Source organism: Electrophorus electricus, chromosome 5 (genome assembly GCF_041902795.1).
Source record: "Electrophorus electricus isolate QZ-2024a chromosome 5, ASM4190279v1, whole genome shotgun sequence".
Classification (NCBI taxonomy): Eukaryota; Metazoa; Chordata; class Actinopteri; order Gymnotiformes; family Gymnotidae; genus Electrophorus; species Electrophorus electricus.
In genome coordinates this window covers 6,383,755-6,405,202 of record NC_137501.1, presented here as the reverse complement: position 1 = coordinate 6,405,202, position 21,448 = coordinate 6,383,755, and the positions used below count along the sequence as shown (strand labels likewise).

Here is a 21,448-nt window from a genome sequence, read left to right as displayed (position 1 = left end):
CACCCATGATTACCCTCTGATTCGGTATGTAGAGTTAGTTAAGGCTTCATTTAAAATTCATTTTAATTTTAGGTGACTTACATGGACAGTTACAGAACTTACTGATAATATTTTACAAGGCAAGTATTTTGTTCTGGACCAAAGACTACTGCTTTAAGCAGTTGGTGTTATCTCAAAAACCATGTGTCTTTAAATTAAATGCATTTTGAGTTTCATTTAAATTCACCACAATTGTCATTCTGACCTTTTTCAGACATATTTCATAAACTGAGTTATAAATGTAAAACTTTTAAGAAGAGTATCTTCTTGGTTTGTTAGAATTGATACTTCTCCAATTTTTGAAGAGGGAAGATAATGTATGATGTATTATTTAAATTATATGTGGGCTAAATCATTTGTAACTAGGTGTGAGAAAATGACATAATTGAGTAAGAATGGTTGAAAAGGGCCCATATGAATGAGATTTCAAAACACTGATTATTTAATTGCTTGTAAATATGTAGAATGGATTGCAATCCCTGGAAAAGCCTCACAAAAATGTTGTGGACTGAGGCAAGGACTCCATTCTGCTTATTTTGTTTGCCTTCTTATTGGTGTATCCAGGAGACGTTCACCTTAATCGAGGAAATCTTGAAGATCACATAATATACCTGAGGTATTAGACTGGTAGAGCAATAATATAAAAATAAATGTTCTTTTTTTGCATTGCATAGCCATTAGGTATAAAAAGTGCAACATCTTAAATATTGCTATCTCTGTTATCTTCTAAATGTATGGTTTCACCAAATAAGTGTTGGGCAGATATAAGATAGGCCTTTAGTTCAATTTCCCATGCTCACTTACATCCCAGGTCTTGCCATAGTAGTGTGTTTACCATTTTCCCCTGATCCCACAGAGCAGATTTCATTACGATGACTATACAGTCTGTTTCTATAAACTGATGAATGCTCCATCTGGTGGTAGCAAGAGGAAGTCTGCAGGACCAAAGAGAGAATTATTTTTCTGTGCAGGTGGTGGTGAACATGTTCACTTTCCAATTATGATAGCAATAAATCTAGTAACTTGACTGAAATTCTGTATGTGGTTAAGAAAAATATTATTTATTGCTTACTAACTGGGAAATCTGATGGTTAAAAAAGCAGACTAACTACTTTAGACATCAGGTATAGATTAATTCAACCAAATTATTTTAAATGAGCAGGTTCTGAAAGAAGCTCAATTAGCACCATAACAGTCATAAAGACTTGTGACTGATCGCTGGCATTTTTTGAAGCCTTTGTGATGATGAGGTCTCCTTGTTGCCTGTTATTTTGCAGTGTGTGCTGCTGAGATTGACTCAGAACAAGCAGTAATGAACCTTTCAACATTACATCTTCATTCTCTGTAATCTGTTTTACTCTAAATACGTTTTTAAGACCATTTCTTGTCCATTTCCAGATACATGGTTAACATATTTTGAAGCTTCTGCAGAAGATCTTCAGCTGGTTGCCTCTGGCAACAGTGATCGACCAGAAGGTGCTAATAGTCACTGACCTGGCTCTGGTGGCCATGGTGAACAGGCATCCAGTGAGCCCAACCCCAATGAAGCAACCAGGTTCATCTTACTGAGGTTCTCCAGGGATACAAACACTTCAACAAGTGATACCTTCATACAGAACAAGGTCACTGTAACATGAAATAGCTTATGAGGAAAATAACAAATTGTACTGATATAAGGAAACACACTAATTCACGGGAGGGAAGGTCACCTTGTCTGTGCCAGAAGTCAGAGTTTCAATCCAGTTCTCATGAATCCTAACTACATATTTGTTGTGTAATTGCTCCCCAAACACCTGCATCTGAGGAGAGCAGCTGTTTCTCAGTTCTTTCGTACCTGACTGAGCTATGCTGAGACAAAGATGACAAAGATACTGGAAGTGACCCCATGACTCAGAATGGTTGCATAACCAATAAACTTCATGGTGGAGGCTGTTACTGGAGCCACAGTGTGACTGAGGACCTTTTGAACAGACACACCCTGCATCTCTTCATTCACTCCCATGAGTGCAAGCAAGACGAATATGAGTTTTGTCATAACTTCAAGGTGAGATATAACCTAGAGCTGTGGGCAATATTATTATTATTATTATTATTATTATTATTATTATTATTATTATTATTATCCTTAAACTGTTTATCATTGTGATGTGTACACAGAGAGGTCATTTCACTGAAGATGCCATATTTCATACATGCTCCTCAGGTATATAATACAGATCATAAATAATTTGACAATGATTGGTTCCATACACTAGCATAATATATTGGCAACCTCTGGTATCATAATTTCAATGGAAGCAGGCTTATAATCAGCTTTTTATGAAGCTAAACTATGAAACTTAACTAATAGAGGCAACTGAACTGTGAAGTTTATTCACACAGATTCAGCCCCATGTGCTTGAATAGGATCCGCCTGCTTCAAAAATCCTCTAACACTCTAGTGGTTACATGGCTTGAAGTCTAGGGACTCTAGAAAAGTTTGTATGTAAATCAGAAGTTTAGTTACCATTTTATTATCTGCTCTGGACCTCCATCTGTGATTTCTCATGGCCAGTTTTATAAGAGGATCTAGTCTATTCGGTTCCAGTGCTGGGTTTCCCTTCCCTAATCAACTTAACATTTTCTTTAGCTGAGACACACCTGGTTTGACTCTTAACTAGTCAAGTCTTTTGCATGCTGAAATGATATATATGCAGTGGACTAGGACAGAATTTTTATCGCTGAAATGAAAAGCATAAAGTTTCAGAACATAAAACTGTCTACAAGATTAAAAAGCATCTGGACTAGCAGAATGTATCTTAAGCAACCATATTAAAGAAATGTCTGCGTTTACTGTCATTTTTCAAGGGGTTGAAAAATACAAACTGTCTAGGGATCTTTAGAGAAAAACTCAAAACAGTGTATTAATGCAGCCTACACTCTTAATTGCATTTCCAGTATTGCAAGACCAAGCATTGTCTGAGAATGAGTCAACACTTCCTCCCTATCATTATTCCCCAAGAACACAAAGTGAATTGTGCCATGTTTAGAATGCATTTATCTTCCTGTTCATTTGTTGTGTGCAGCACACTGAACAGATGTTGCTGGCAAGTCTTTACAGACACTGCTTGACTCTGGAGAACATCTTCAGAATAGTGGATACAGAAAACTCTGGTATGTTAGATGCAGTATGTCTTGCATCTGATGGGTTTGGGAATTGCACCTCCCACCTCACTCTTTAAACTGATGCTAAGGCCAAAGTCTTTATGAGATTTCAATATAAACAGTTCCATTGAATTTGCCTTTCCTAAGGCCTCTTCTCTTTTGAGGGCTTCCACCGGACATGAAAATTGCTAAGTGCACTCTTGAAAACGGAGCTCTTCAACAAGGCCAACTTGGTGGTCAGCACTGGTGGACAAGAACATGCTTGAGAGAGGCAGGTCAGAGGACCACAATCTGCCACAGAAAGAGCAACCCTGAGTTACTACAAGGTTTCAGCTATCCAACACCTCCACAATGGGTGAACTTCTTGCTCCACCACCAGAAATCACTACTGTCTCTTGTGGCGAAACGTGTTAGCTATGTTCTCATTATGCTGGCAACTTGGAAATTATATTGAAGATCTTCAGGGAACTTCAGGGATTCTCTTCTCCTGTGGTAGTATGCAAGGGAATGCAAGATCTTGCAAGGATAAGCGACTGAATGGTCCACAGAGCTGCAGGTGGGCTCCCTTTGAGGACAGTGGAAACTACCAAATGGCATTATCCTTGTCATCATTATAAGATAATGCATTATCCTTGTTATACCATATATAGTTGGGTAAAATGGCCATCTACCAAAAACTTGCCACCTCAGTCAAAGTGCTATCTACCTTAATCTTACCGCTCTAGAGTTCATTTTTTATTAGTGTTGTTGGATTTCTAGAGGAAGTCTTTCTAGACGCAGGGATGCTAACAACGTAACAGTGATTTTTTTTTCTGTGTTTAAAAGAAAGTACAATTTATCAGGCCACCTAAGCAGAACTGAGAATACAGTTATCAAGACTCCCCATTTACTTATTTGACATCCTGTAGCATCTGTAAGACACAGTTGCTCTATCCTTTAAAGAGGAGCAGTAGGCCTACCTACCACAGTCACCAGATCATACAAAAAAAACAAAAACAAACTTTTAAATTATTTTGTAAAATTATGATACAGTAGGGTACCCATAGATTCATTTAATTACTGTTTCTTTTTACAGTTTATACTGTAAAAAGGGGCGGTGTCAGTTTTTTAACACTACACACAAACTTCCTGCATTTTCTGATTGTGTTTTTAAAAGGGACTAAGAAATAATTATCTATGGACATTACCTTTGCTAAAACACCAAATGTAGTGGTGGCCTAAGACTTTGGTGGCAACCATTATTGGTGGCCTAAGTACATGTCAAAATTAAATATGCAGGTACATATGAATCTTATTTCTCTGACTTTGAGGCACATAGTTTAAAATGGTCTTCTCTGGGATCCTGAACTTGACAGAGTTTACCACTGGCAGTTTCTACTTATTCTTCGACTTCATACGTACATGTGCCAATTTATGACGCTAATGTCAAACGTTTATGATTTTATAATATAAACAGTAGCGGTCGAATGTGGCAGACATCCAGTTTGTGCTTAGTCAAGTGACTGCCAAGTGTTCATCCTGGCAATAAAATGTGATGCTTCCCCTACTTTTTGTTTAACTATAATAAAGACATAAATGTCTTACAATTTTTATAATGTACACAATTTCATGCCGGCACACAGCGCAAAGTGAATAACTCTTATTTTGTAGACAATAAACGACAAAACGAAAATTAGGGCCAAATTCTTTTTCTTCTTATTCGTGCATTAAACGAAGAAAAAAAGAAAAAGAAAAAAGAAACGGTCTTGTTTCTTACATTTCCGTGCATTAATCCGATTATTAAGATGTACACGGACCACAATAAAGCAGAAATAAAGCACCGAATTTATATTATGTTGTTTATGGCTACAAAACATATTATTTATATTTAGATTGGGAAATGCATGCGTGCCTAAAGCGCTGGATGTATGCCATTGGCCAGTCTTTGATGTCCCTTGTCCTTCCGCAATTCTCTCCAGTTAAAATAAAAGTCTTCCAGAATGTTTTGTATGACTGATAACAAGCAGCAGATGAACTCGTGTTCGTTATGACATGTTTTAGTAAAACATTTATACCGTTAAATATGAAATGTTTAAATTAAGCACAAGCTAAGCACAAGTTTGATGTTTTGCTATAGTTGACTGCTTCTGGTCATGTCATAAAGTTATACATGTTTACCTTTATCTTCATAAATGGACACACGTAGGCTATGTCATGATATGGCATTGTCCTTTTTCCAGTTTTAGCAGCATTTAATTCATTTTTTTTTTTTATTCTTGAAGCGCATAAAACACAGACATATTCATGTGTAGGGAGGTGTATGCCTAAAGTCTTTGACTCATTAACGGTGATCATATTCTTTATCTAAAGCACAACCTCAAAGCACACCTTTCTTAAAACTTGTAGCAAACCCACAATGCCATTTCCCTGATATTACTCAAATAAATTACACTCAAGCTCCCGGTGAATATACCAGAGGTACTCCCATATTGTTGCTTGGAAGTGTTTTCCAGTGTAGAATACATAGTATGTATGTATGAAAGCCCTGCAGTTTACAGTAGTACAAAGAGTGCTACGTCATCCAGAGATTTTGCCTTTTAAACTATTCAGCAGTATGAAAAATGCAGAACAACAAGCGTAAGATGTTGGCTGTAATTGGCCTCATTTCAAACAGGATGAGTTTAGGTCCAGCAGGTGGTGCTGTGGCACTGAACTAGTGATGACGCATTATGACAGTTAGACTGGAGTTGACCACTGTGTAAGGCATGTGAATCCCGCGTCAACTAATACATAACTTTGCTTTTATCTTGATCAAAAAAAAATGCCATAAATCATATTTGCCTTAAACCAGGACATCCAATGTGTGACCTGACTAAAAGAAAATTGTCTTTGACTTTGAGCTGCTTTTAGTTAATACAAGGAAGGGTGGAGTGCATGAACAGAATTAGAGCATCACTTGTAGCATGTGTTTGGTGGACTAGTGCAAGGCAGTGTTATGGTGCATAATTAACAAGTCTGCTGGTTTCAATCCCTATTAACTTACATGAGTTTCTTCTGCTATCTGCTATCTTTCATAGGACCGAGTACACAACCAGCCATGAAATTATCCAGCCTGAACCTATCCAGCATTATTACATTTGTTGTATTAGATTTGGTCTGGAACTAAAGTGTTCAGGGCAGTAGATTTCCAGAAGCAAGTGATTACTGAGGAGTGAGTTTTCCTAGGGAAAACATAGCAGCTTTTTTTTTTTTTGATATCTTCAAATGGTGGAACGTGGGTGGTAAGAAGTCTGTACAAGCTCAGAGCAACGTTAAAGATTACTCGTCCCGGCATGTCAGGAGCCCTATGACCCACATCAAGGAACTCCATCTGGTTATGCTAGAAGAAACCTGAACTCTTTGCCAAAAAGAAGGTGATAGCCATTCCACCAGAGATTTTGATCTTCCTCTTCATGGAATTCTGTTCCCTGATATTAAGGGTTCTCATAATTTATATTATTACGACACTTGTAAATTATAGGCAACTGAGCTTGCTCTTACCTACACTCAAATATTCTGGTTCTCAACTAAAAGGGATCAGACCATTAATGGATATCAGAGGCAAAACAAATCAGTATAGAAAATGAAAGCATTACTATAACAAACACTTCAAGACACCACATTTTACAGTGCTTTCAACTTGTTTATTTCTTTTTTTTTTTTTTTTTTGCAAATCACACTAAAAATGTTTACAAAAAGCATTATAGAAACATTTGTGCAGTGTAAATTATCAAAACTAAAACTGGATATTAACTTTGAAATTATTTTGCACCCAACATGACATGAGGATTGTCATTTTTAGCAGCACACAACACATCTCTGAGGTACACATGAAATGATGGAACTGCTCTTTAGGCCATCCTCAAAAATGTGGGGGAGGTCAAGCGAAACATGAGTGGGATGCAACTGAAAATCACTGCCACACTGCTTCAACAAAATTACTAAAGCAAATTCATTAAACAAGGATGATATGGCACCAGAAGCTCATCCCCGAAGGAGGGCATCATTCATCTAAGGAAAAAAAAAAAGTTTTGATTGCAGTAGAAACCTCCCTTGTACCCAGTGTGCTGTTACAGCAATCTTCCAAAACAAAACTCAAAGATACTCAGCCTTCCTACAGCATGTCACGTTGGACAAAACAGTGCGGTGGCTTCTTGAGAATCTTGCATCACAGGAGGTCATCACACACAACACATGTACACCTCACAAATCAGTCGCAAGGCTCTCAGTCACTGCCACTCTACTAACAAGCCATATACACGTCGCTTAAAGTCGCAAATGTGTGACAACGCACTCAGAACCACAGTATAAATCTGCGGGGAGGAAAAGGGAAAATAGGCAGAGAAAAATGTATAACTCCAGATGAAATATTAGAAAATATTTATAAAATATGGAAATGAACAGAACCAAAATAACTAACACCATATAAAGTTCAGATAATGTACATACCATTGAACATATGGATACATAAATATTTGTCTGAATACAAAACCTTTTTATTTTTCTATAAAATTTCCATTTTACACAATGTATTGCTGTGTCAATACACAATACTGAGTGTTTTAGCACATTGCAGAAACAAAGGCTTTACACTAAGAGTTATTTGTTGCTAGAAATGCTTTAGAAACTTCACATTGGATTCTCTGGCAAAATACTCATGAAATGTTTAAACCACTTTTTTGCCTTTTGCCCCGTTTGGCTGCTCCTGTGTGACTCTGCTATGCTATGGGGAAATCGATGGTACTACAGCCGTATCTGTGAAAGCAAACAAACTGGGTGAGTCGGTCTATAAGGTTATCTTTGGTTGAGCATACAGGTGGACTGGGCTCAAAAGTCACTACAGGGAAATGGCTCAGGTTGTAGGTTCAAGTGAGTATAGGTGGTATGTCCCACTTTAGAACCAAGTGGACCAGCAGAATTTACAACAGCCTTCTCCAGTGTTTAAAGAACAGGGCCATTGTTGTAAATCAGTATACTACTGCACCTGTTGACTACCAAACAGACACACACTACTGACTGTTACTGACTACGAAGTACCAAAGGCAATTTGTCTTGGTGCTCAGCTTCCCTGCCCTCACGCCTGTTTGTTTACTTGCTACCGCATTATTACACTATATGCAAACTACTACAAGTAGTTACAATTTTTCACTTATTTAAGTTAAAAAAAGGGGGGGAGCATAGGGGTCAAAAAAGCTTTGACACGATACTGAAGGATAACCATGGAGGTCCTGACAGCAACATGTAACAGCAAGATGAGTAGAATGTAACACTTACAAATGTGTTTGTGGATCATGTTCAACGTTAACTAGACATATGGCATCAAGAGTTTGGCATAGTATGGTCCTAAAAAACAACTTCACAGAAACTAGACAAATTGCAGACGTTTGCATGGTCATGTTTTCCTAAAATAAAGCTCCATAGGCTTATGGCATTAATTAACAGCAATTATGTGTAAAATAAGGAGAAACAAGGTAGGTTTCACACAAGTGAGTAATTGAAAAAAGAAAACCAACGATAAAGAATAACCAAAAAAAAAAAAAAGATCCATTTGGGCAGAATTCAAACACAGCTGAGGACCATTGCACTGACTTACAAACAACAAAAAAAATACTTTTTTTTTTTTTGAAAAGTGCAGATATTTGTTTTTTTCTTGGTTTTTCCAAGTTGACTTTGTGTCTATGGCCTTATTTAACTTTTTCGGTGCGCAACAGTTGAAGGCTTTGAACATCATGGACAGAAACAACAGAACACTTTACTGAAGGACAACAGTGACTGAAAGTGTGAGGTTTGTCAAAGGGCCTAATTTGCCCACTGTCTTGCAGAGGGGAAACTGATGTGGAACGCGCTGGCCAGACCCACGCAGCGTTCCCTACGCATGCCGAATTCTTCCCTCCTCAGCTCTCAGAGATGCTGCCAATAAGACACTGCGTAATAAAACCCCCAGAGTTCAGTTTTTTGTTGTGCTTTCTCCAAAAATGCAGGGTGGATGCCCTTAGGCCGCCATGTACATGAGACAAGGGCTTGGCCCAGAATTTGCAGACTGAATTTACAGACTGACTCCAGACTGGATTTGGTCAGCGACGGCCTGATGATTTTACTACAGCACTAGCAGAGCCCTTTCTCATAGCCACCATTGCCATGCAGCAAAATTAAGTGTAAGGCAGAGAGTTGGTTCAAGTCTCACCGGTGCATAATCTGCAAGTCTGATTTTCTCCTTTTAGAAGACAATAAAAGCTAGTGATTTTTTTGTTTGTTTGTTTAGCCCAGTGAGGAGACCCTCTGAAGCACTTAAAGGCTGAAGGAGCGGTTTTTACTTCACGATTCTGGCACCTACCAAGGAACTTGATACCATCCAGCCAGCGTGTATTTAAAGGATGCATTAGAACAGGGAGAGCGGCGAGGACCTTGAAATCTCCAACGTCCACACGCAGTCCCACTGCATCAAGCTTAAAAGGGTGCAGATACACCCCAGAGCGATTCACAGCAGTGTGGCCAGCACGTGTGCAAGCCCAAACATGCCTGCACTTCTACACACCCATACTAAGCTCAGACAAACACACATATGACCATGACTGGACCAAGCATGTTCTTTTGCAAGTGAGGCATCTGTTTAGCTTTTCAATATGCTTAGAAGAGGAAAACAGCTATTTGCCTCATGCTTAATAATGTCAAGGGATATGGCAAATTAAGGTTTGTTAGTCAAAGTCTGATCATGCAGACTTCAGTACAGTAGTGTGGCAATAAACTTCTCCAAATGTAGAACACTAGTGCTAACTTAAACACTAGTGATGAAGGTGGGCCCTGCTAGCCATGGAAAAGCAGCCTCGCTTTGTTCTCATCTCCATGGTAACAGGGTTACAGGAAACTGTAGATCAGTGGACATGCAGGTGGATGTCACCTTCTCCAAAGTTGAGAAGGTATCAGTTTGCTTTGTGTCTAGATGATAACAAACCCAGCAACTTCCTCTGGGTTTCCTGAATCTACTGAGTGTTTTGAGTAATAATGTTTTTTTTTTTTCTCTTTTCAAAAAGTATGGCAACGCCAGAGGGCCATGCTCAGAGAATGAATGGTGTCAATTAAAGAGTGAGAGTCCGCCCAGCGACCATCGCAAGGGGGCGTAGCCACAACTAGCGGCAGTGTCCTTTAATGTACTGTCCCCCCAAATGTGTTGCACAGTGGAAAGACAGGATGAAAAGGTGAAGAGAGGAAAGGAAAATCATTCAAGGAGATGGTTCTCTCCTGTATGTGTTTTGTGAGGGTGGGGGTATTTAATTCAGGGGTCTTCATCAACACTTCTGTGCCTCGACCGGCGACATGGCGATGTACGAGCCATTCTTCATCGGCTGGCTGGTGTGTGTTTCGGGTGAATCCTCCGATTTGTTGCTGACCGGAGTGTAGGCCGTGTCATCTTTCGTCTGAGGGGGCAGGGGAGAGCAGAGTTTAGGGCATGCCGTGAAAAAGCTCCAGTGCAGAGGAGTTGAGGAGAGCCAATTCTCCACTGCGGGAGCAGTTTCCCCGACCTCTCTAAACTAATCCAAACTTCTTTAGCAAGTTTCAGCTAACCTAAAATCCTATTGTAAAAGACTGAAATAAAACAAAACTCTAATTTAATTTTGTCACAAATTAAACATGCAAAAACAGTAATAAACATGATTTGCATAATAAATAAACGCTTGTTATTGTTAAAAATATAAAGCAAAGGGTATCAATATGATGGGAGGGCATTGCAAAAACTGTGACTGGCTAAAATGAAAGTTGCGTCACTTATAATTAGCAGTAAATTATGAATAATGGCAGGCAAATAGTGAGCAAATGAAAGGAAAAACTGGTAAATATTGACTTACAGTAAAAGAATGAAAAGCTTCTGTAAAATCAATACGTTTTACTTCATTCTGAACAGGAACAAAAAAGGGAGGGGAAAATGTTACTGAAAATGAGAACATAGGAGCATTGTGCAAAATACATGTCTGACTTTCACACAGTAATACTGATACTATGCAGCACATAAAGAGTGCGGCGATACCCTTTGAACAGAAGTCCAAAGCGTTCTGATTCTACTGCTTATCCTCCATGTCTCAAAATTCCATCCCAGTCCTATTTCTGCTTGCCTTACACTAGAGTTTACCATGACATGCTGGTGCAGTGAAGCTTTGGCAGTGGTCAAAGAAATGTGGGGTATACAGATATAAACAGATAGCACGTGCAATAAATGTTAGCCTCATGCACTCAATCTTCATGCAGGTGATTACAAAGAAATCATCAAGAAGCTGCTACAATGCTAGCCAGACTTAGCTACAATGCTAGCTACAACCAGCTATGACGCTAGCTACACCCTTCTAACCACATGCTGCCCTGCTGTGTGCTGAGGAAGGTTTGTGAAGAATGGAAAAACATTTAAACATGCTTCCGATGCCCCAGTGATTTTACTGATCTTGTTTTACAATGGGTTTGAATTGCCAGAGTGGTTTTTGGGAACCACCTTGAAGTCATTTTCAAGTGATGTAATAGGGGACTTCCTCAAAATAGAAAATTCTATTTTTAGCCAAATTACTTTTATGCAATAACTCACTAGCAGGGTAGGTTAGCTGAAAACCAACAATCAAATCAAGCTGTAGTCAGTGATACCAATGCTGATCTTGTCACTGAGTATTTCCTTGTCTGCAACCTATACCAGCCTTCTTTAGGCCCTGCCAAGCTGAACTAAAACACCGTGAAGGCCTAGGAGCCCTTAGTGAAGAGACAGCTAGCTTTTATTCATTTGTATATAAATGTTTACTTTAATGTTCACTTGTTCATATATTAACTACAACAGAATGGAATGTGTTTTGTGTGTGTTTGTGTGCGTGTGGTGTCTTGACTTGGGTCTAACACTTTCATAAATTAACTTTTGTGCAACATTAAAAAAGGCAGTAAGCAATTCAAACAATCAGTGATTTACTGAATTCTGAGAGCTGGCACCTTGCCCACTTGCCTGTTAGATTTCTACGTTCTGAATAGAAAAGGCCCTTGTTCTTTTGGCTCCACTGGTATATTAGTAAGTTAAAGAGCTGCTGTGGCATGAGGCAAGCACAGGGTGACGTACCTTTCTCTGGCGGTTCTTGCACACCAGGATGAATAGGACCAGCAGTAAGATGGCACCCATGCCCACAATGATCACGGGGAAATTGGACACTGCCGTCACGATGAAGAGCAGGCTTCTCATTTGGGAAGCTGAATTGTCGTCAATGGTTGCTGTCTGGAAAAGTAGGCACATGTCAACATTTAAGAAAATAAAAACAAGATGCTGCCTGATTAGATTTAAATATTTTGTATTGTTGAGGTGTAAAAGAGAAAAGTAAAGTATTCTTACCTCGTTGACATACATAATTGGGAAAATGGTTTCATTCAGGAATTTTGTTTGGCTAAAACAGGACAGGAAAAGACAAAAGTGTTGTGTTTAGTTGGCAAGCTCCGACAGCTATGGTATGACAACTGCATTGGTGGTGGTGGTGTTTGCATTACAGCATTTTCTTTGGGAACTAGGAAACCACCACTTACGGGAATCCTAAGACTCTCTTCAGTATAATATTGAGTTGGGCTCTTTTACAGGCACGGATGGGGACCCCAGTAGTCTGTAGGGAAAATTATTATAATAAAATGAAAATAAGCAAAAGGAGTCTCTATGTATGTATTAATGTGAAATATTCCATAAACATTAACTACAAGAAAAATATCCAAGTTTCACATCACTAATGTTTTTCAGACTACATACAGTATATGGTAATGAGCCAACACTCTCAGAAGTCATCACCATATACCACAAACATCACCGTAAGTTTGAATCTTGCAGGCTGTGCTAGCTGTCTAAACTGCTGACTGGTTAATAGAAACAAAACACTATTGAGTCCTAGCCAGGCTCACCGGGTTGAGGTCCAAATATGTTTCATGCTCCTCTTTGTTTGGGTTCAATCCGTCGATGGCATTAATGTACTTGCTTTCGGCTTGATAGAAATGGGGGAATGACACCACTATAGGTGCCCCTGTGGAGAAATCAGAGAGAAGCCAGTAAGAACACACAGCAGCTACACTGTGGGGAAGGAGTGCAGATTTGTTCGGCAGTTGTCACCATTAAAACTGTGGGAGAAATGGAACATTTGGAAGTAGGAAAAACAAATTAAACCTCAACCAAAGGGCTGGATAGAGCCCTTATGTCACCTAAAATCATAAAGGAACACTTTGGCCTAAACACATTTTAATATCAGCCATAATAAAAATTTTAGAAAAAAAACAAAATCAGCTAACATGTTTAGACATTCCTTATATGGAAGCCAGTTTTCATGCATCATTCACAAGAGAAAAGAACTTTCTGAACATATCATTGGTGTCATTGGTGATTGGGTTCAACAGGACAATGACCTAGAAAACCTCCACAGAATAAGCACAAATTTCCACCCTTTGTTTGCTGTGGGTGACATTTGGACCAGGCCCTAAAGCTACTCCAAACTGGTCAAGCCCAGCAGCAGAAACCAGTTTTACAAGTTATACACCATCTTGCTTGTACTTTGCCAAAGGACACTTTTTTTGAAGCCTTATGTAAAAGCAACCAAGGCTTGGAATTTTTCAATCCCCCTGCCCCGAGTTGCCTAATGAGCACTCGTGTGATAAAAAGTGGAGGCCATTAGCAAATGCTGCTATCAGCAATGCAATTTACAGAGGAAGCAATAAAGAGATGTAAGAGTCGAGCAGACACTGGTTGGCCCTCAGCTGGAGTTACTGATTAAGCATTTGTGTGACTGAACTCTGATTTCTGTCGCAGGTCAAGAGAGAACAAATAAAGACAGACAGATCCGAGATGAACTTCATTTTAGAAGCGACACTTGCTGATTAAGAAGAAAGAACAGATTTGTTAAGTCATACACTCAGCACAGGGCAAAGCTCGGTCTGAGTCACGTCTGTAGATTTCTGATTTATCGCGTTTTAGTTTTGGCAAGCCTTCCTTGCTGCAGAAGGCAAGAATAAATCTGGCACGTGCTTTTTTGATTTAACAGCTGTATAAGAGCGCAAACAGAGTGGAACATCACAGCATGTTACAGGCCAAATTAACGGCAGAAAAATAATGACAGTGTATTTTGGTATCCAGTTGTGAGAACTTGTAGAATGTGTGTGGGAGTGCCAAATGCACCAAGTTGTGCGAGACACATGCTGTTGGCCCTCACCTTGACGGCACACGCTGACTTTGAGTACCCCTTTACCCAGGCAGTCTCCAACGGGCACGCAGAAGCCGGCATTGCTGGGGTTGTCATCTGGGGCAGCCAGGACATCGGCAGGGGGGGCAAAGCGGTAGGCGGGGATCCCCTTTACTTCAATGTCTTTCACATATGAAAGATGGATAGATCTATGCAGGAAAAAAACGAGCTCACGTGTGCACAGCGACTGATCAAATCACAGGCATCCAGTTCCCTGAATGCATGTCGGTCTAATTATCACTAGAACGGCTGACATGGACATCATGTTTTGTTTTGCAATTTTGAGCTGCATCGATAAAACATGACCTCACATGTCTACCGATCCCTGACTTTTATTATATTAGAGCATATTTTAGCTTGGTCATGTTTAAGAGATCAGTATGATGAAGCACAAAGGTTCACAGCAGTCTTTTTGAATGTATAAAGTATTAGGCAGTGCCTCTTTTCCTCTTGTTTTCCAGCACGTCGGACATTACCTTAGCAAAAATTAGTGCTTCTCTGATAAAGGATCTACCAGCTACAACAGCACTTCTTGACCTTATGATCGTAACAGTGTGCGTTTTTAAAATAGTTTTTTGTTTGTTTTACTAGAATCCCAGGATTTTAAGTGTTAAGCACCAACCTGTGGAGTGTGCACAAGCATGTGTGTGGGTGTGGGTGCGGGTGCGGGTGTTGTACCGGCACAGATCTGCAGCGAAGATGTAGAGAAGCTCGTTCCTGGTCAGGAAGGTGTGGAAGACGCTACCGTCTGTGCCATTGATCATGTTACTCTGCTCTGATGACCACCAGTCCATATTTCTGCAAGAGAGCACCACCATGTAGCCATGGGTTTATAATCTGCATTTCATACCAGCAGGACTGAGAATCTTCTTATACTACACATTTATTTGTGCTTTTTTACATCAACAGGTTAAAAGCAAGGAAATAGTTTCAGAGGGTAAAGAAAACTGTTCAGATACATCCCTAAACTGGGAGACTGGGGCTTAGAACTGCCAGCACTAGAAATAATTGCCACCAACATGTCCCGCTTACATGGCCAAGAGACTATCCTTGGACTTTACACTTTGCTTGGCGTGTACCCAATGCAAGCATCAAATTTCCATTAAGCAAAAGTTGGGACCAGGTCAGTTCGGTTGGTACAAAAAAAATAAAATCTCACAAAGTTCACTAGGCCAGGAGGATGCAGTTCAAAACACTCTCGTACCTTATTCCGTTCCATGTGTCGATCTTGCCATAGTCCATGTAGTTCTTCTCTCCAGTATGGAATACAAATTCACCTTCATGAGTCCCATTTTTCTAATACAAAAACATGTCATTGATCAGTCCTCAGTTTAACACTGGACTCCTAAACATGGCAATCAACATGTTTTACAAATTGCTGAACTGATTTAGTGGTCACCACAGCAATAGCCATTGGTAAAGCCATATGGTGTTATTAGTGCAAAGTCATCTGCTCTGGGCCTGGCCTCTCCCCATGCAACATTGAAAAGGAAAATGTTGACTAGCGTTACATTCCGTCCCTATTCATATTCCGCAACTAATCCATAAAAAGAGTCTAGTAAATCCAAACCCCATTACTATAAATCAGGTCCCCATGTTACAGACTAGACTATATCTGGCAGGTTTTGAGGATCACATGATGATGGTCCTAGCATAGACCACCCTGACCCTGAATAAATTCATTTTGAAGTGTGTGAAGTGCACAAGTTTAGGACTCGCTGAAAAGCACGATTTTCTGATATAATAGATAAGTTCATAGATATTACATTTGTCATCAAATGACAACAGGACTAACTTACATAGACACTCATTATATAATCATTACACAAAAACACATACAAAGGGATTCTCATCTCTTATCATTTTCCTTTAGACCTCTAGAGTTTAGAGCAGGTTTATTTCTACAGTACATCAAGAGCCACTGAGATTCTTACCTTGTACATGAGGCCAAAAATCTCGTCCACATCAGGTTTCATGTTATGGAGTTTACTCATCAACGGATCCTTGAAACCCCATAGGATCTCGTGCACGGTACGCGTCATGAACAGGTCAACACCCATCGATTTAATCCACATGGAGATAAGTGAGCGGATGAAGAAAGAATAGGAGTGCACCTCGTTCATCACAGCCTGAAGAGACGCAAGGGAAGCTTTAAAAATCTACACAACCACTGACCTCCAAAGAGGTACAGGCACCGTTTCCATCCGACAACCACTTATATCAAGACCTTTAAAAGCTCAGAATTTGGCAAAATAACATATAATGTGGTCTTCAACCAAGTGATGAAGTGTTATTTCGAGTCCCAAGCCAAACCAAAGACAAACGTACCACAACTGGGATGTTGATGGTGGTCACAAGGTCCACCTCCGGGTCTCCCACTGACATTTCCGGAAGAAATACAAAACTCTTGGGATTCGTGGCAAAGACCTTCGTGCCATTCTCCAGGTATGTCACATTCTCCCGTGGCCTGTACTCCCTGACAGCACAATGAGATATTACATTCTTTGTTAATGACCACTTAAACTCAGGAATTCATGAAACGTTAATTTAATAAACTGCCCATAAACAACAGCTAAATTGCCAGCAACAAGATAATAAAGAATGGCTTGTTATCTCTCAGCACACTGCATCAACCTAATTTGCTGCTGGAAACATTAAAATGTGCCATGTTGATATTTGACATGTCTGAGTAAACATTTCCTCTCTGCTTTTAAGCTCTTCACCCTGGACTTCCTTTTGTATCTGACTCAACTTCCGGTTGACCTGCTGTGCCCCAGAGGCCAACAGGTGCCTTGCCTAAAACTAATCATTCAATGTGCCATTAAAGAGACATAACCACCCTGTCCACTTTACTGAAATGTGTGGTGGAGAAGGATAAGAATGAGCTGACGGATAAAAACAAAACAAAACAAACAAGAGCAACAGAGAAAAAACACACTTCTAACTTCCAGCTCAAGCTTTGCACCTGAAAAATCAAAGAAATACTGCAACTACCTTACCTGTATGTATAAGGGCCCATTTCGGTGACATGGGGTTTCGCTCTGCCAGTGAAGAATTCTTCAGGGTTGGTGATGTTGAAGAAGAAATACTGCATGTAAACTGGGGGCGGAGGATTTATCCAGCCATCCAACACTCGACTGTTCTCGGCCAAGGTGATCTCCTGCAAGGCAAAGAAACAATGCCAATTAAGTAACTGACCATTCATAATGCTTAGGAATAGTGTCAGTTTTATTTATTCTGCTCTTAATTAACATTTGTTCATGGATGTCAAGTAACCTTTGTGCAATGCAGAACCCAAAGACACATGACTTCCAAGCAGTCAGCCACATCTTTTCTGTAAAACCTGAATGAACAAGCTTGGACCAAAAATAAACTGCCAATGAACAGGTTGATAATGAAATGCCCTCTTTTTCAAGAAAAATGCAAATGATGAACTCTTAACTTTTCAGGACAAAGGATGAGAAATCCAACACATGAATAAAAAATAGTGCTGTGTAAGGGAAATCAAGAGTTAGAGACAAAGCAGGTGACCAAAGGTCAGCAACGCAAGGAAAAGACAACGTTTAGTCAGCAGTCTGTCATAGGAGAGAGTCATGATGTATGCCCTGGTGTGGGTCTTAAGCAACCTCTCCCTGTCCTGTCATCTAAAATCAAGAACAGGAAATAAGACAAAAGTAAACTAAGCAATTATGGTTCTCCTTTCATCTGTAAGGAGTAAAAACAAAACAAAAAAATTGTTCTGTGGAGAAAGGAGTTTCTTCAGAACATGTCAAAAATGGAAAAATTATATCACTGTTACTTAAACTTCTAAAGCCACAAAATGCTAAACCGAGTTGCAGACTTACTAGCAATTTACAGCTTTCATAAGGTTCAAGAACAACTTGTGACATCAAAAACAATAACACACTATTACACACAGTTGCCTTGAGAGGTAGATAATGCTATCTGATTTCAAAAACCTTGAATGGAGAACTCCTCCTTCAAAATAACCTTGACTGCCATAATCATAGGAGAGCCCACATCATTTCAAGGTCTTTAAAAAAAAAATAATAATAAAAAAAGTACAAAAAAAAGAGATCTATTGAATGTCTATAATCCATAGTTAAGGGAGTCCCAAAGAGAAAAGAAATATGCTTATTATTGGTTCATAACACCATCCGCACCATTTTTGTTTAACTATTTACAGTACAGAATAGGCACTTCAGAAAGGCTGACACCATGGAGGGGAGTGGAAAGGAAAAGTCAATAGCACTTGCCATTAAAAAAAAAATCCTACAGTTCATCATTTTACCATGTTTTTATAGTATCACATTACATCCACAGAACTGAACTGCTAAGGTGCTTCATTCAAGGAGGGTCCAGTAATGCTGTAGAGAGGGTTGCACACGCATGCTTTAACAAGCCCCATTTCGGAAGGGCTTACTGCTTGCTTTCTCTGTGGCCTGGTGAAAATGTAATGTACTTGAGAAAATCTTCAGCCTTTCAACTTGCTCATGCATGTGTGGTAGCATGCTCCGACTCCGACTTTACAAAGAGCTACTTTGAGTAAGATTTACTAAGGTGCTTTGCTAATCTTTCTGGACATCTATTAAGGCTTCTCTTAAGATTGCAGGTTTAGGACCCAACAATTTCTTCATATGTCATATATCAAAATTATTAAATCTGCCAAGCCACACCTTAGTATGTCACTGTGTCACAGCTAAGTGTACATTGCCTTTAACATGTTTATACAGCACCACTATAAAATTAATTGTTCAAAGGTTCTCAAGCAAGATTATTTATTTTTCACAAAGCTAAAAACTGTGGCACTTTCAAGACTGCTGGAAAACTGAAAGACTAAGCAATGATAAGCCTAAACCAAATGCCTATGTCCTACAAGACCCCTCAGAGAAAAGAAAAAACAAAACAAAAAACAACTTGTTCTGCAGTCATAAATTCCAGAACATATTCTGGTTCCATCCCCTTTTGTCTAATGTATCCGATGGACATCATCAGTGTATGGAATGAATGTTATAGACTCAACCTAAACCAGATACGAAAACTGGTTTTGGTTGCGTGAACACACACCCTAACCTCACTGTCAAAGAATACCTACATCAGATATCCTACATAAACTAAAACTAATCCACACCTCCACACCCTATTCAACAGGCTTGCATCTCCCGAGGGCTAGAAAAAGTTACTCCGGTCATCTAATTGTCCTGATGATTGCATTCCAAGCACAGCTCTGGTAGAGTTTGTAATTTACTTTCTCTGTTCTTGAGAGACATTTGGTGGGTATTAACATGCATATATAAGTTACTACCCAGTATTGATCTGAATTTTCCTAAAACGGTTCAAATTAAGACTTTTGGTGTCCTCCCCTGCCCACATGTCAGGATTCAGGGGGTAGCGGAAATTCCACCTGGAGTTGCACAATTCGAAGTATTTCTCAAGCAGAGTTCTTGTTTTTTTTCCCCTCTTAAAAGACCCCCCTCCCCCATCTTTCCTTTAGTACACCTCCCCCCATCATAAATGCCCAACACCTCATTTAGAACCGGCCAAATCAGCTGTTCTGAGAATAAATCCACAATATGCGAACACACCTGACTTGCGCGAAGATGATGAAAACAACACACATACACATCCTGCGCAGTGTGATGGGCTGTTAATGCCCCATCCTACTCTGATAAAGGCTTAGCTGAGTACAGACTCACACGGACGAGCTGGAGGAATTGTCAGTGTGTTTTGATAATTGTTGCGAAATAAGACTATCTCTAAATGTGCAAGAAGCAGAAATTTGAGCATGACAAAAATGCAGCTTCCACTTAAATCAGTAGATGGCCCCGGACTTGTAAAGCGAATATCTGTAAGCTCAGACTGGGTAGGGCAATGATATATCTAACTTAACCACACAGAACAGGAGCTTGTCCCACGTAGGATGCCTAACAGCTAGTGCAGTAATGCCGGTTACTTGCGTTACTTGCGCCAGCTGCGACTACCGGCGGAGTGAAAATGCTCTGGTGTTTAGCAGCACATACGGAATCTTTAAGATTACGTACTGAAAGTGTGTAAATCTATCATTTGTCACGTTACAAATTGAATGAATTAGTTACCAGCCACATCAACGTCAGTTAATTTAACAGCTTGAAATCATCTTAACAATAAAAAAACTTACCTTTTTTATTCTTTCTTGAATCATTGTTTGGAAGACTTGACCCACCAGGAGGGCGATACCCACAATCAGCAGATGGGCGCACACAATTCCGGTGGCGTAAATGGCACAAGATCTTCTCGTCATGTTGGCGATTTAAAATGTAAGCAAAAAGTAGCCAGCCAGCTAACGAACTAAGTAACAATACGCATGTAAAGCAAGGTCCTTCTCAGACTTACTCTTTCTTTCCTGAATGAGGTAGCTAGGTTAGCGGTATTCTACGTGCTCCCAACTCGGAAATTTAACTTCGGGCGCTCCTGCTAGTGTCTCCGCGTTTCAGTTTCAGATCGCCTGTTTTAGCTCTAACACCGGCAGCCAAAACACCATTCGTTAAAAAAATCTCCTGGTCTAACGGCAAGCGAGTAACGGGAGAAAATGTGTCTCTCTGGTGCGGCGACTCACTTATCAGCTAGCAATGCAGAGGAACGGAGGAGGAACCTCAACTCCCCCCCCCCCCCTCATTACTACATTCAAATGAACCCAGTCATGCGAGAAGCTTCAGCTTTAGTAGTTGGGGCGGTGGGTGTGAGCTAAAATACAGCTATTCCTCCACTGACGCTGATGTCAGTTTAAATGCGCTTTAACGGCACCACCACAGTCTCAGCATGGTGTCAGCATAAAGCTGAAACGCTAACAGAGCTGCTGGGTCATACTAGGTTTTAAGAAGATAACCTCCTATTACAAAGAAACGTGTGGATGCATAAGCCAACTTTTGATGTGATGAGTCTCAAATTATTTATTTGCTGTGTTTATAAGCACGTGCAAGGGAGACCTTTACGAGTAGTTGTTTTTTTTATGTTATTATGATCTTGTCGAAAATGTTACAAAT

At 39.8% G+C, this 21,448-nt stretch overlaps 1 protein-coding gene across 2 annotated transcripts; it reads right to left on the bottom strand.

The window, feature by feature from the left end:
• Nucleotides 1-6,823: 6,823 nt before the first annotated feature.
• Nucleotides 6,824-21,089, bottom strand: scarb2a (scavenger receptor class B, member 2a). Of its 2 annotated transcripts, none has more exons than XM_027002857.3 (13): nucleotides 20,584-21,089; nucleotides 17,426-17,586; nucleotides 16,755-16,902; nucleotides 16,361-16,555; nucleotides 15,631-15,722; nucleotides 15,105-15,224; nucleotides 14,397-14,575; nucleotides 13,102-13,220; nucleotides 12,739-12,812; nucleotides 12,551-12,602; nucleotides 12,284-12,436; nucleotides 11,046-11,093; nucleotides 6,824-10,616 (listed from the first exon to the last, which is right to left on the bottom strand). In XM_027002857.3, exons 1-13 carry the CDS (start codon nucleotides 20,704-20,706, stop codon nucleotides 10,488-10,490), a joined length of 1,593 nt encoding a protein of 530 aa, XP_026858658.2. In that variant the 5' UTR covers nucleotides 20,707-21,089; the 3' UTR covers nucleotides 6,824-10,487. The 2 variants fall into 2 exon arrangements, with proteins under 2 accessions (XP_026858658.2, XP_081570097.1); XM_081713971.1 differs by lacking the exon at nucleotides 20,584-21,089 and adding an exon at nucleotides 17,703-17,857.
• Nucleotides 21,090-21,448: the final 359 nt, after the last annotated feature.

What these genes read in the sequence shown, in the direction of transcription:
- scarb2a (XM_027002857.3), bottom strand. Translation starts at nt 20,706, where the DNA reads ATGACGAGAAGATCTTGTGCCATTTACGCCACCGGAATTGTGTGCGCC. An exon ending in AAGAGAGTCTTAGGATTCCC is followed by an intron (nt 12,603 to 12,738) that starts GTAAGTGGTGGT and finishes GTCCTGTTTTAG; the next exon opens with CCAAACAAAATTCCTGAATG. An exon ending in GCAAGAACCGCCAGAGAAAG is followed by an intron (nt 11,094 to 12,283) that starts GTACGTCACCCT and finishes GTTCCTGTTCAG; the next exon opens with AATGAAGTAAAACGTATTGA.